Source organism: Tamandua tetradactyla, chromosome 5 (genome assembly GCF_023851605.1).
Source record: "Tamandua tetradactyla isolate mTamTet1 chromosome 5, mTamTet1.pri, whole genome shotgun sequence".
NCBI classification, from domain to species: domain Eukaryota; kingdom Metazoa; phylum Chordata; class Mammalia; order Pilosa; family Myrmecophagidae; genus Tamandua; species Tamandua tetradactyla.
Window position 1 is genome coordinate 29,826,608 of NC_135331.1, and position 15,253 is coordinate 29,841,860.

The following is a 15,253-nucleotide window of genomic DNA, read 5'->3' on the forward strand; positions in this document are numbered from 1 at the left end:
CCACCGAACTTCATTGCAACCAAGGCACTTATTTTAAAGGACAAATAATTCAAGAAGTTTGCAGTCTTCCCTGTATATCAAAGGCTTCATTGCTAATACACCTCCCAGGTTTCCCGCCTGGTAAAAAAAAAGACCAATGGGATTATCAAACAATTTGTCAAGCTTAGTGACACTCTAGAATTACTCTGGCCAAAAATACTTACGTTACTGCAGCTCAAACTCCCTCAATCCCTTTTTAAAAGCATAAGCACATATGCCATGATATTGCTACTGAAAGATGTTCCTCACATATTATTTAATAGCTCTAATTAACAATACCTACTTAAATTTTGTGAGGCATAAATAAAGTACTCTGAAACTTATGCTTCACAGGATGAAGGAGGAGAACATTGCCTGAGTTCCAAATGACCCTAAAATCTGAAGCAGGGAGAATTTGTGTGTTAGAGAAGACATCAATTTAAATACTTATTGGAACCTTCATGGAAAGGGCTTTATCAGGCCTTACTCAGAAAACAATGTGCTAAACTTGCTGGTGTAGGCCCTTGGATAAACCTATCTCAACTTAAATAATCACCACCTAATTGCTGAAAAACTGTAGCCATTGGTGACCTCAAGTCACCTAAAGAGCCTTTCAGATTACCCAAAAGTAGATGATAACTGGCATGATAGCTTCTCCCAAGAGCTACAGCCAAAAAAAAATGCATTCTTTCTTATCTTTCCTTTCCATTCTTTTCTGCTCTCTTTTTTCACCATCTTTTTTCCCAGCTCTACAAATAGCTACTAACCTGGGAAATTTGTCAAATTTATGGGTCTGTGCTAATTCTGATTCCACACAAGGGCCTCAGTTATTCTCCATAAGCACAGACATTCAGATCCAGGTGAGCATAAAGACATATTTCACATAAGCCAATTATGGGACAAAAAGGATTGACACACAATAGAAAAATATAGGAAATGGATGCCACATTGAATTTCTCTTATTTTTGAAGAAAACTGAGCCTCACAGCGCAAGCTGCACAGATTGTGAAAAAAAATTATCCATATAAGCAAAGATGTTTATGTACAGAATGCTATCTAAGTCCCATTCCTGCCAAACTTTGCAACCAGAATCTTTGGTATGACTAAGAGGAAAGCAAATGATTTCCTCCAAACAATGACATGATAATCAAATAGGGCTCTGATGATGATATGCTTGACATTGGAATTTTGAGCTAAAGAAAACAGTTTTCTCTACAATTGGATATTTTTAGGGGCCTTGGAATGCCAGTCTCATCCTTGCCCATATCTCTGACAGTCATACGGCCTCTTTAGACCAATTCTCAGGCCCCACTTGGATTCAAATCCCTAACAATATCACTAATTCATAACCATTCCAAGAGCCCATTATGTAAACATCACTGCAATTTCCATTGCTCACACTTTCCTAAACTCCATTATTTTACAGACTTTGCCTTTAAAGATACAAAGTCCTTCTTATGCAGTATTTGAGAGACGTGAATGAAACCACTGGGTTAAGGGCAATTCTTTAACTCTCACTCTGCCTGGCACAGGCTACTTCTTCCTGTGTGGAAACAATGCCACAGTAACAGCCTTACTCCATGGCTTAGAGAACAGGGACCAATCAGAAACAAAAATATATCAAATCTGAAGACCTTCATTTATCAATTCAAAACCAATTTTACCCCCAACATGGCATTATAAAATCCATCCCATTAATTGGAAGTCCTGCTATAGACTGGAAGTTTCTGAGAACTATATGTTGGTTTCATGGAATTCCTCAACTTAAGAAAAGCCTGGGACAGCTGGAGGTAGAAACTTAGAATTATGAAATTGCAACCCTTGTCATACTCTGAAATATGTTCTGCAACTAATTGTGGGGCTGTGCTTTGAAATTTACAGCTTTTTTGTATTTATGTTATTTTTCACAAAAAAGAAGGGAAAAAAGTTAATTGTGATGACAAAAATATATATATTTAAGCCCTCTAGCCTCTTATATTCTGGGGCAGCTAGAAGGAAAGATCTGAGAGGAAGGCATGGTAGCCCAGGACAAACTCTGGGATCTGTCCTGTAACTACGTGTTGAAGAGTGCTTTGAAAACTATTGATTTTCTATTTCTTTGCTTTGTATATATGTTATACTATACAATAAAAAAGTTGAAAATAATAAAAGAAGACTAGAGAAGATTGGTGATGTAAATCTTGGCATCAGAGCTTTTAGAAGCAGTTCTAGTGTCCTCCCACTAATGGGTCTTATACTGATGGCAAAACTGCATGTGTTTTCTGTATTTTTTCTAAGGGAATAAGCTATTTTGTGAGAAACTGAAAGAAAAAGAAAGAAAAGCATCTGAAACAGGAAAGAAACATTGCAAACACCTTTAATAATATTATCAAGGTATTAGAGAACTAACAACTCCAGGTAATCAGACTATTGAAGCCTGTCCTGTAATACTCTAAGGCACTTGATAGCTTCACAGTTCATCAAGAAGGAACATGTCCCCTCTTAGGTAAGCCATGCTACTTTTATGCAAATAAAGCTGGTAAAATTAAACAAAATATTCAGGATATGAAAAAAGGTTCAGATACTCCATAAACTAGGTCTTAGGGCTTAGGATCTATATATTTGGCTGCAATTAGATCTTGGGGAGACTGGTTTAGTGGCATATTCCCAACATTTTAAATCTTCCCTCCTTATAGTTCTCATAGTGCCTTTAATTCATTGTTTTATTTTCAGAATAACAGATGTAGATCAACAGTCACTCACTTCCAAAATCATGCTGGGAAATCAGGCTTTTGAAATCAAAGACTGCACTTATGATGCCTTATGAGACAAAACCTCTGAAAACTACCTCTTCTTACTCCAAAACACTGTTGCCCCCAGGTAACATTCCTCTCCCTTCTTTCAAAAATCTGTTGCTGACTTTGATGGAACTCAAGATGATACAACCACTTTGGAAGACGGACAGGCAGATTATTAGAAAGCTAAACATGTGCTTATGATATGATCTAGCAATTGTGCTCTGAGGTATTTACCCAAAGGTGATAAAAACGTATCCATAAATGTTTATAACAACTTTTCATAATTTCCAAAAGCAAGGAGAAATCAAGACCTTCAGCAGGTGAATGGGTAAAAAGCTGTGGACAACCATACAATGATATATTGTTCAGAAATGAAAGAAATTAGTTAACAAACCATGAAAAGACATTGAGGAAACGATGCATATTGCTAAATGAAAGAAGCCAGTCTGTGAAACCTGATTCCAATTATATGACACTCTGGTGAAAGCATCTCTTTTCTTTAAGGTGACCATGGGGTTAAAGCTTACCATTCAAAATATATAGCAACCATATTTTCTCTGATACCAACCTAACATCAGTAGCATAAATGTATAATTGTCCTATAAGTCTCTTGTATCCTACCTTTTTTTTACTTATCACGTATCTTTTTACATTGTACATCCAAAGCCATTGATTTATCATCACTTTTTATGCATTTGCATCTTCTCAGTAAGAAGTAGAGTTACATATAAACATTACACTACAATAATTCTGGAATGTACAATTACCCAAGTGGATACCTTTACTCAGTTATCATTTTCTTAAGGTGGATTTGAACCACTGGTTAGTGTCCTTTCCTTTCAGTCTGAAAAATGCCCTTTAACACTGCTTTTAGGGAACGTTAGTAATGATGAGCTCCCTCAGCATTTATCTGGGAAGGTCTTCATTTCTCCCTCATTTTAAAAGCAAGTCTCATCAGTTATAAAATTCATGGTTTCACAGTTATTTTCTCTCAGCACCTTATTTCTACCCACTGTCTTCTTGCCTCAAGTTTTTTTTTTAACAGAAATCAGAAATCAATCTAATCGAGTGTCCCTTGTTTGAAATGTATGCTTTTCTCTGGCAGCTCATAAAACTCTATCCTGTCTTTTACATTAGATGGTGTTCTAGATTGCAAGCTGCCAGAATGCAATGTACCAGAAACAGAATGGATTTTAAAAGGGGGAATTTGTTAAGTTGCAAGTTTACAGTTCTAAGGCCATGAAATTGCCCCCAATTAAAGCAAGTTGATAAAAATGTCCAAATTAAGGCACAAACAAGAAGTTACCTTCACTCAAGAAGGGCCAATGAAGTTCAGGGTTTCTCTCGCAACTGGAAAGGCACATGGCAAACATGGCAACGTCTGCTAACTTTCTCTCCAGGCTTCTTGTTTCCTGAAGCTCCCCCGGGGACATTCTCCTTCTTCATTGTCAAAGGACTGTAGCTGCATGGGCCTTCATGGTTCTTGTAGATCTCTGTTGTGGCTCTGAAGCTTTTTCCAAAATGCATCCTCTTTTAAAGAATTCCAGTAAAGTAATCAAGACTCAACTGTAATGGGTAAAGTCACATCTCCTTCTGCTCAAAGGCTAATACCCACAATCGGGAGAGTCACATCTCTGTGGAGATGATCTATTCAAATTACCAACCTATAGTACTGAATAGGGATTAAAAGAAATGGATTCCTCCAGACGGATCAGGATTAAAACATGGCTTTTCTAGGGTACATAATCCTTTCAAGCTAGTACAGATAATGTGATCAATACTGATGGGATGTAATTTTCTACATGTTTATCCTGTTTACTGTTCTCCGAGCTTCTTAGATGCATATATGCATGTCCTTTGCTAAATTTAGGTAGTTCTCTGCCATTATTACTTTGAATAATCCTTCTCCCATCTTACTACCATAATAGGTAAATTGCTTTTCTTCACTTTGACCCACAGGAGTTAGGTTATTGATCACCTTTCATAATTTTTTTCTTTCTGCTCCTCAGCATGACTCATTTCAAGTGTCTTGTTTTTGAGTTCACTGATTCTTTCTTCTGCCAGCTCCAAAATGCTCTTAGACCCTCCAGAGATTTTTCCTTTCAATTTTTGTAGCTTCAATTTCAGTAGTTTGATTAGTCAGTTTAAAAATTTTCTATTTCTTTTATAAGACTCCAATACTGCTTGCTCATTGTTTCTTTGATATCTTTGTCTCTTTTTCTGTATTTTCAATCTTCTCCATGAGCTGTGTTAAGATTATTTTTTTTGAAAGTCTTTGGAATATCCACATTACGGTCTTCTTTTTTGGTGTTTTCTGGATTTTTATCTTCTTCCTGTGCATGGGCAATCATTTCTTGTTTCTTTTCTTGTTTTGTTTTGTACTCTTTTGTTCCCCACATAATTTTTTCTTTTTCATAGTACTTTTTGTTCCTTATTTTAAAATGTTCACTCTGAGATGACTCTTCTGTCATTGTGTAACCAGATGGTAAGAACGCAAAGATTTTCTTGTGCTTTAGCCCTCCTCTCAGGATTGTATCGCTAAGAACATGAAGTTTGCAGGGTTTTCCATCTTTTTGGGCTTGTATCATTTCTTTTACTTTTGCTTATTATTAGTTTCGAGTTCTATTAAGTGCAGAAGTTTGCTTGTCCCATCTGTTTCTTCAACTGACTGGACTAAATCCAACTGTCAGATTCTCTCCTTGTGAAGACAAATGCTTAGTTGATCATAGATGTAATCAGCCACATATACAATCAACTGACTGATGGCTTAATAAATCAGACTTCTGTTTTATCAACCAGTCACAAAATGTCCTCAAAGCAATGGTTATACCAGTGCTTGCCTGACTACCACAACTGGGCACCATCACCTGGCCAAACTGACCCCTGACCTAACCATCACAGCTGCCAAGAACTTCTTCAGTGTTCCACGAGGCAAGCTTTCTTAGCCTGTCTAGCAAATGCACTCATTCAGCTAACTACCCCCCCATAACCCTGAGGAAACACAGTGTCTTTAAGTCCCCTCCACTGTGGCCTTTACCCAGGGGGTTGAAATAATAGCCAACCTCAGGGCCAGGCCTCCAGAGTTCTGAAGTTGCTAATCAAAAGCCATGACTTGGGTTGCAAGGGTAGTTCAGTGGTAGAATTCTCGCCTGCCATGTGGGAGACCTGGGTTCAATTCCCCATCCATGCACTTCCCAAAAACAAACAAACAAGCAAAATAAACAAGCAAACAAACAAAAATGTAACACGTGGTGCTGCAATAATGGGATACTCACATGGAAAAATAATGAAACGTGACCCCCACCATACAGAATTAAAAAAAGAGCCATGCTAAGGTATGTGTGTGTCCCCCACCCCCATCCAGTCTTATTGAAGTGGATTTTATGTCCCTTTCTGTCACAGGGGAGATAGCCAGGGTTTGCACCCCACTATGGTATGCCATGAGAGTGGGGGATTAGGGTGAGAGCCACCAGACAAAGAGAGCAATTTATTTTCTTTTGCCATCAGGCATCAGTCTCTCTCTCCCACCCTTCCCTGGATGCTGTACAGTAGTGTTTTCCTGTCCCTGGAGCTTCAATATAGCTGTTTCAGACAATTTCAGCCTGTTTAGTAGTTGTTCTGTTAGAAGGAACTTCTTATTCTACCATTTACCACATGTAAGTGGATATTTTACATCATGCTGTATACATGCAATGTAATACCACTCAGCAACAAAAATGCACACCTTACTAACACAAAAACATGGAAAATGACATCAGCATTGCTTTGAGTTTTATAACAGCTGAACTAAAAGGGTATATACAGTATGATTTCATTTATAGAAATTCCAGAGGAGAGAAAACTAATATAAGATTTTAGAAATAAATCAATGATTTGGGGGGCAGAGAGCAAAGGATGGGGCAAAATTAATGACAAAAGGGCACAAGGAAACACTCTGAGTGATAAAGTTGCTCTCTGTGTTGACTGAGGTGGTAGTTACATGAGTGTGAAGAATCATCACAATTACAATCTTGCATTTTAACATTAAATATACTTCCATGAAATTGATTTAAAACTTCACACTAAAAATGAGGACCGGTGAGTGATGTGCATATCTGATCAAAACATAAGTATTCTTCATAAAACATCAAAATCCAGAACGGATACACTCTGCAAATTTGATCTATAAAGTTTTCAAATTCAAAATAAAAAAGAAGTGTCAAAGGAGCTCTTAAAGGAAATTTAAGCAATCACTTCCATTGCTTCAATGTAGGAAAATTACTAAGATGCATAAAAGAATACAGAACTACTCTACAGATATGCCTGCATTCTTGTGTGTAATTTTAATAAGATGCACAATTAGTGGAATGCAAAATTAAGACAGAATAACTTTAACTGAATTGATTTTAAGGATAAAAAATTCTTTTAACAGAAGAACAACTGAAAATGGAATGGTGATGCTTTCAAGGCAGATTTTGAGGAAAGTACTACTAGAGAAACTGGCAGCCGGAGGCTCTTGCCATTACAAGTTGAAGTTCAAATTGCCCAACTGTATCCTCTGCACCTAATTTACAGAAAGCATTGGTCAGGAAACACAGAGCCACGTATAATTGCCCCTGAGAGATTTCCCTGAGAGTCTGCCTTCCCAGGACAAACACCTGACCTTGGTCTTGGGAAAACAGAGGTTGAATTTATGGCCAGTTAAATCCCAGCCCAGATATAGAGACAAGAGGGCTAGAGACTCACTTCACAAGGACAGGTATCTGTGCTCCCTGCAGCACCTACTCTGCACTGAAGACAATTTCCCAGAGTGTCCTCCAAGGTCACCGGGGTGTGAAAATGTGAGTAAAGCATTTCACCCTTTCCTCTGGGGTGTGGATGAAATATGGAGTTTATGAAACATTTATTTCACAGTTTAAGAATGGAATTGTTCAAAGTTTTAGGAACTCATCGTGGAGGTTTACACAATTTTCTAATAGCAACACATTGTAGGTAAATTATACTCCAAGTTTATATTTTGAAAAATGACCGAAGATAAGATTATCATTTAAAAAATTTGGTTTCATGCTCTATTGTATAAAAGGTGTAAGTTTAAGCTTTTGGTGGTTGCTCAGTTTATTCACATTTATTTTTCTCCTGCATTCGATACCTTCTTTACTCTCTTGACCACCTTGCCAATAATGCAAATATGAAGAATCTAAGAATCATGCCCATGACTAGAAAAGATTTGGGGGTCTTCCTGGTAGCTATGTTCCCCAGAGAGTACTTTGTGAAATGGGTGCAGACATCAGTCTCTTACCCCAAAGTCTACAGATCAACATTCACGAGTAGAAAAAGGTCTTCAGCTTTCAATGAAAGGAAAATATTTCATTCAGCAGGGCTGGGTCTATGGTGGATTCAGCACTTAGATAAGGGCCATCTAATATTGTTGGTATTTACCCTTAAAGTCAGACATTGAGAGAGAGAATAAAGTGGGGCAAAAATATGATATGAGGGCTGTAGACAGGTGACCCTTCCCTCAGTGTACCCAGTGGGTATCAAGGCTCACAATTTCTGGGGGCCCAGGGGAGACTGAGGCCACAGTGGTGGACCAAAGGCAGCCTGGGTCCCGACAGACCCTCAGCTCTTACAGCTGTGCCACTGTCCTCTCTGAGGTCTTGTCCTCACTCACTGCCTTGTGGGGCTGCTCCAGGCCAGTCATGGAAACGCTCTCGAATTCCTAGACTCTCCCATGGCCTCTCACAGGAGCTGCAGCCTCGACCACTTACTGTCTTCTCCAGAGGAACACGTTAGAGCTCATCTGTCTTCCAAGCAGGACAAGGAGTGCAGCAGCATCCTGAGTGCATGGAAGGAGCCCCACAGCTTGAATGATTCCAGACTCCCTCTGCCACAGTTTGTAGTAGAAAGGTACAAATTTATACCCTGTGGCTGTCAGCTCCTGGATCTGAGAAAAGGAGATAAAAATACATAGCTTTGGATCCCTTCCAAACAGAGTCGAGAGGTTATCCTGGAGGTTATTCTTATGCATTAAATAGATATCACCTTGTTATTCAAGATGTAATGGAGAGGCTGGAGGGAACTGCCTGAAAATGTAGAGCTGTGTTCCAGTAGTCATGTTTCTTGAAGATGATTGTATAATGATACAGCTTTCACAATGTGACTGTGTGATTGTGAAAACCTTGTGTCTGGTGCTCCTTTTATCTACCTTATCAACAGATGAATATAACATATGGAATAAAGATGAATAATGGGGGCAGGTCACAGTGGCTCAGCAGTCAAAAGTGCTTGCCTGCCATGCCAGAGGACCCGGGTTCGATTCCCAGTGCTTGCCTATGTAAAAAAAAAAAAAAATGAATAATGGGGGAACAAATGTTAAAATAAATTAATAAATTTAGATTGAAATGCTGGTGATTGGTGACGGGGAGGGGTGGAGGTATGGTATGTATGAATTTTTTTTCTGTTTTCTTTTTATTTCTTTTTCTGAATAGATGCAAATATTCCAAGACATGATCATGATAATGAATATACAACTATGTGATGATATTGTGAATTACTGATTATATATGTAGAATGGAATGATCAAAAGTTACAAATGTTTGCGTTTGTTTGGTGTTTTTTGGTATTTTAAAATAAATAAATAAATAGTACATAGCTTTGGATCCAGCAGGCAGAGAGGCATACCGATATACTTTGCTAGGGTCAGCGTGCAAGCATCTACTGATTATTGACGTATTGGGTTTTTAGTGTTGTATACCCTTTATTTACAGACTTTATTTTTCAGAGTTGTAGATTGCAAAAAAAATTGCACAAAAAGTACAGAGCATTCTTATTTACCCACTTTCCCATGTCCACCCCATAGAGTTTCACTTATTATGGCATCTTGTGCTAGCGTAAAACATCTGTTGCAGGAGATGAACAATAAGATATAATATTATTAAATGAAGCCCGTAGTTTGCATTAGGGCTCACTCTGTGTTGCAGAGGTCTATGTTTTTCATTTTATTCTGAAATAATTTTAAACTTATGGGCATAAGCAAAAACAATACTATTTATCTATATTCTGAACATTTGAATGCAGATTACACACACCATACTCCTAAAATACATGTGCATTTCTTATGAACAAAGTATATTCACTTACGTAATCACCTTAAGTGCAGTTATCAAGTTCAAGAAATTTAATATTGATATAAAGCTTTTCAGTCTATATTCCAGCTGTTTCTTACAACTCAATAATTTTCTTTTGAGCCTTTTTGCCTCAAACCTAAGGTCTCTTCCAGTATTGCAGATTGCATTGAATTTTATTTTTCTTTTTGATTTCTCTCTCTTTCATTTTCCAAACTTTTACGGACACATATAAAACAGAAATATTTCCATCCTAACCCCTCCAAAGTAGTAGGATTAATCATGTTCACAATATTATGGTACCTTCACTACCATCCATTACTTGACTTTCCCTTCACCCCAAACAGAAATACACACATTAGGCATTAACCCTATATCCCCCACCTTTATGTATGTGGTCCTGATTTCAAATTACATATTTAATCATTATGAGTCCAAAATCCTTGATTTATCATTACAATGTATGCATTTGCTCTCTAGATCGGATAGGAAGTAAACAGTGGCATTACAAAACAACATACAATGGTACTGGTATCTATATTTACCTATGTCATTATTTTTATTTCCACATTTGACTTCAATTTTCTATTGTCCTTTTGCCTGCAAGATGGCAAAGGTATTCTCTTACATTTGTTTTCAGAAATTTGTAGTTTTAACTTTTCTCATCAGGCCTATTACTAAATTATCGAGATTTAGCACGATGTGAGGCAGCAGTTAAAGTTTATTGGCTTCCATTTGCATATGCAGTACCTCCAAAAATTTTTTTTAGAAAGATTTCTCAATTTCATTAAATTTTTTTTGGTACATCACCTCAAAAAACACTTGACTACAGATGTAAGAGGCTATTTTTGGAGATTTATTCTGTTTCGTTGATTTACCTGTCTATTCTGGTGCAAAAATGAAATTGGGATTATTGTAGCTTTTGTCAACATAGCCCTGAGATCAGGAAATATAGCTACTCCAAATTTGATCTTTTTCAAAACTGTTTATTCTGCTGTAAATCCTTTTGTGTTTCTAGATCGATTTTTAGAAAAAGCTTTTTAATTTCTGCTTTTAAACATGGCTGCTAAGTGGGTTTGATTCCTGGAGCCTGCCCATGTTGGAAAAAAAATGAAAAAATGGCTGCTGGGGTAATGATTGAGATTGTATTAAATCTACAGATCAGTTAAAAGAAGATTGACATTATAATAAAGACATCATAATAATATTCAGTCTTCCCATTCATGAAAGTGGTTTATCTGTTTCTAATTTCTCTCAACAATTTTCATAAATATTTAATTAGAGATCTATGCTTAAATTATCTTTTCTTGCTCATCTTTTCAAGTCTTACTTATTTGTACATCTCATAAAATGAGTTGGAAAAGGTTTCTTCTCCATTATTTTCTGAGCTTGTGTAATCTTTATATTATCTCTTCTTTGGATGTTCGCTAAAAATCCTAAGTATAACCACCTAAGTGAAGATTATTTTTATAATGAATTCAATTTCTTACACCCATATACATGATTTAGATTTTTCCTAGTTCTTTTTGGATGGTTTTGATAGATTGCATTTTTCAATGAATTTATGCATTTCATCAATGTTTTCAAATGTGTTATCATCAAATGTGATAATTCTTAAAGATTATCACAATACTCCCTTATTAATTTTAAGGTCTATATAATCTGTAATTATATTCTCTCATTCTTATTAGTGGTAATTACTGTTTTTCCTCCTTTTTGTTCTTAATTAGTCCTTCCAGACTCTTATCAAATTGTCAATATTTCTATATCACAAGCTTCTTTTAAATTTATTTATCCTTTCTGATGTTTATTTTCATTTTATTAATGTCTGCTCCTATCTTTATGATTTCTTGATTTTTTATTTACTTTGTATTTATCTTGCTTGGCTTGTTGCTTCTTAAATTAGAAATTTAGATTAGTGATTTTAAACCTTTCTATTCTCTCTTCTAATATATATTTAATTGCAATATAAACTAACTCTATAAAATTCTCACCAATCACTGCTTTGTCTGCTTTCCATAAAGTTTGATATGATGCAGTTGTTTAATCATTCAATTCAAAATATTTCTTAATTTTTTCATATTTATACTTTGTTATATGTGTTATTTAGAAATTTTTCATTAAATTTCCACATAGCTGGAATTTTTCTAGTTATCAGTTGTTATTGATTGTTAATATGTGTTCTGAAATCATTCAATATTTTGACATTCAATCATTACAATATTTTAAAATAAATTGAAACCAATTTTATGGAGCACTATATATCTATATTCATTAACATCCCATGTGTTGGATAGCCTGGAGAGACCAAAAGATCTGATAAAAATAAATATCTGAGAATGAGATATGAGGACATTGCTGAGATATATTTAGAAAATTTAGCCTGTAAGCCTTGGGAGTAGTTTGGATGAGAGGTAAGCAAAATGTAAAACACTGTAACTTGCCGGGTGAACAAATGTCTCTGCAGTACCTGCTATGGCTAGGAACTAAATATATGGCAATGAACCAGAGAGGTGAGGCCCTGGTCCCATGGGGCTTACACCTGAGACTTGGGTGGTTGAAGGTCCAGGTGGGTGAGATATCTGCACTGAGGAAGCAAGTACGAGATGAACTTCTTAGAGGACAATGGCTGTGAGTTTGAGTTTGAAGGGCCTGTAGTTTATCAAGGCAAATAAGACCCAGAAGGGCTTAGAATTCACAAATCTATAGTTTGAGAGGGAGATCACTTGAAGTGACAGATCTGCAAAATGTCTAAGTGTGGAAAGAATCAGCTCCCAGCGTGGGATGACGGACCAAGAGAACACAAAGTGAGGAAAGATGCCCAAAGGCCAGCTGTGAGGCATCTTACACTTGAAAGGGGAGGCGAGAAGAACCATCTCAAAATTGCTGTTAAGGACAGCTTCAGAGATTGGGGCCTTAGATCCATGGTTGCATTGGGTGCTGCACAGAAGCTCAGAGATGATCCCCTGAAGGGAGTCCTTGCTGTGGCATGAGGAAGCAGAAGTGGTGTCTACCTGACCATGTAAGCAGATGCCAATGCATGGAGGGGACAGAGAGAGAGAGGGTACAAACAGCCTTCAGTAAAGGATGTTCTTTGTGGCCTTTAGAGGAAGGTTAGGGTGAAGAGAGCTGGCTTCCATTACACAAATCTAGATGGCAAAGTTCTCAAGGAGAAAGTGAAAGGAAAAGCCAATGGAAGATGTGGTTTTCAGAAAAAGCATTGGACTGGGAGGTGTTTGAGGAAATAAACGGGCCTTCACCAATTAAACCAGCTGATTCCTTATGATTCCAAGACCAGGGTTGGTTCGAAAATAGCCACACAAGATAACATGAATCTGAAGCGAGTGTAATATTACCTCTACAGAGTTTCCAGGAGGGGTCATCACTGATGATCATATGAAGGGGGGCCCAAAAGTCATGCCTGGCCAAGTGGGGAAGTGCAACCAGACACTGGTGACAGAGTTCGTGCTTCAGGGGTTCTCAGAACACCCACAACTGTGGCTGCCCCTGTTCAGCTGCTTCTTCTTCCTCTACTCCATGGCCCTTGCAGGAAACACTCTGATCATCACTGTCATCAAATGCAGCTCTGGCCTCCACAGCCCCATGTACTTTTTCCTGTTCAACCTGGCCACCATGGACATCATCTGCACCTCCTCTGTGCTGCCCAAGGTGCTGGCAGGCCTAGCCTCAGAGGACAATACCATCTCCTTCCAGGGCTGCATGGCCCAGCTCTTCTTCCTTGTCTGGTCTGCATCTTCTGAGCTGCTGCTGCTCACAGTCATGGCCTATGACCGTTATGTGGCCATCTGCCGGCCACTGCATTATGGGACCCTGATGAGTCTGCGGCTCTGCCTGGCACTGGCTGTGGCAGTCTGGGTCATCTGTGCCCTGAACTCCTCAGTCCACACTGGTCTGATGGCACAGCTGTCCTTCTGTGGCCCCAATGTAATTACTCACTTCTTCTGTGAGATCCCTCCACTGTTGCTGCTCTCCTGCAGTCCCACACATGTGAACAGCATCATGACCATCTTCGCTGATGCCTTCTATGGAGGCATCAACTTCCTGCTCACCCTTGTGTCCTATGGCTACATCATTGCCAGCATCCTACGCATCCGCTCAGCCGAGGGGAAGAGGAGGGCCTTCTCCACCTGCTCCTCCCATCTCATCGTAGTCTCCGTCTACTACTCAGCTGTATTCTGTGCCTACATCAGCCCAGTTGTCAGCTACAGTTCTGAGAGAAGCAAACTGGCCGGAGTGCTGTACACAGCTATGAGCCCCACCCTAAACCCACTCATTTACACACTGAGGAACAAGGAGGTCAAGGCAGCCCTAGGGAAACTTTTCCCCATTTGTAGAAATTAAATGCCATTATACTATCCTGTGCTGAACCTTGCACATTTCTGAAGACCATGCTTACAGAAGTCAGACCTAGCTATCAGAGTTTTAGTGAAATCATCCCCAGCTTTGGCTGCTGGCCAAGTTGGTGTGGCTTTGCTGGCTCTGTTGGTTTGTTGAAACTGCATGGATGTTTCATGCATGGTATCTCATGATGTGACCTCATAATAAGTATCGTGTCTACAGAAGTAGAATTAGTTCCTGAGAAGCATACTTCTTGCACTCTGGGAAACATGCCAGGCTCTGGGTGACTTCTCAGGGATTTCCCCCTAATCCTCTCTTGATTCAGTCTTCCTTATATATTATTACCCCTTCCTTGCACTCCAAGCTCTAACTGAAAGAGTTGACCAGCTATACCAATATCTGACCTCCTTGGCCTCATACATCACCTCCACCAATGCACTGTCCCCATTCATGTACTTTCTCCATCTATGCACTTTTCAGAGTGGTCTATTTGCCCAGGATCCCCTCTCATCTGTACATTCAATATCAGTTTACATTCAAAGTCAGCCCAAATGCCCCCTCCCCTCAAAGTCTTTATTGTGTGCTCCAAATAGTACCTTGTTCTGCTTTGTGGATGCTAGTTTCCTGCACCTCTTGCGCTCTATATCCCTAGAATACTAATTTCAGGCACAGGTCACCATCACCATCACCATCACCATCACCATCAGCAATAGCTGATCCTTCACGTAGAATATATCTCCATCTTGCTTTGTTCAGAGTGGGGCTCCCTGCCCTAAAACCCACCTAAACCTAATAACCATTATCTAGATATGTGTTCAATGGCACATCATTGCCCAACTCCTTCGTTTGTTCACAAAAATGTCCCAATTGTGCATGTATAAATTTGAGTTGCCTCAGTAGCCAGTACAAATCTGTGGCTGCAGCTGCACCAGGTTCTTTATGAACCATTTAATATTCTTTAAACCACATTTCATAAAAAGTGGGTTATCTAACTCA

The 15,253-nt window shown here is 38.5% G+C and overlaps 1 protein-coding gene across 1 annotated transcript; it reads left to right on the plus strand.

Annotated features, from left to right (window-relative positions):
* The first annotated feature begins 6,178 nt into the window (after positions 1-6,178).
* Positions 6,179-14,260, plus strand: LOC143682334 (olfactory receptor 13A1-like). Its single transcript, XM_077159121.1, has 2 exons — positions 6,179-6,190; positions 13,337-14,260. Exons 1-2 carry the CDS (start codon positions 6,179-6,181, stop codon positions 14,258-14,260), a joined length of 936 nt encoding a protein of 311 aa, XP_077015236.1.
* Positions 14,261-15,253: the final 993 nt, after the last annotated feature.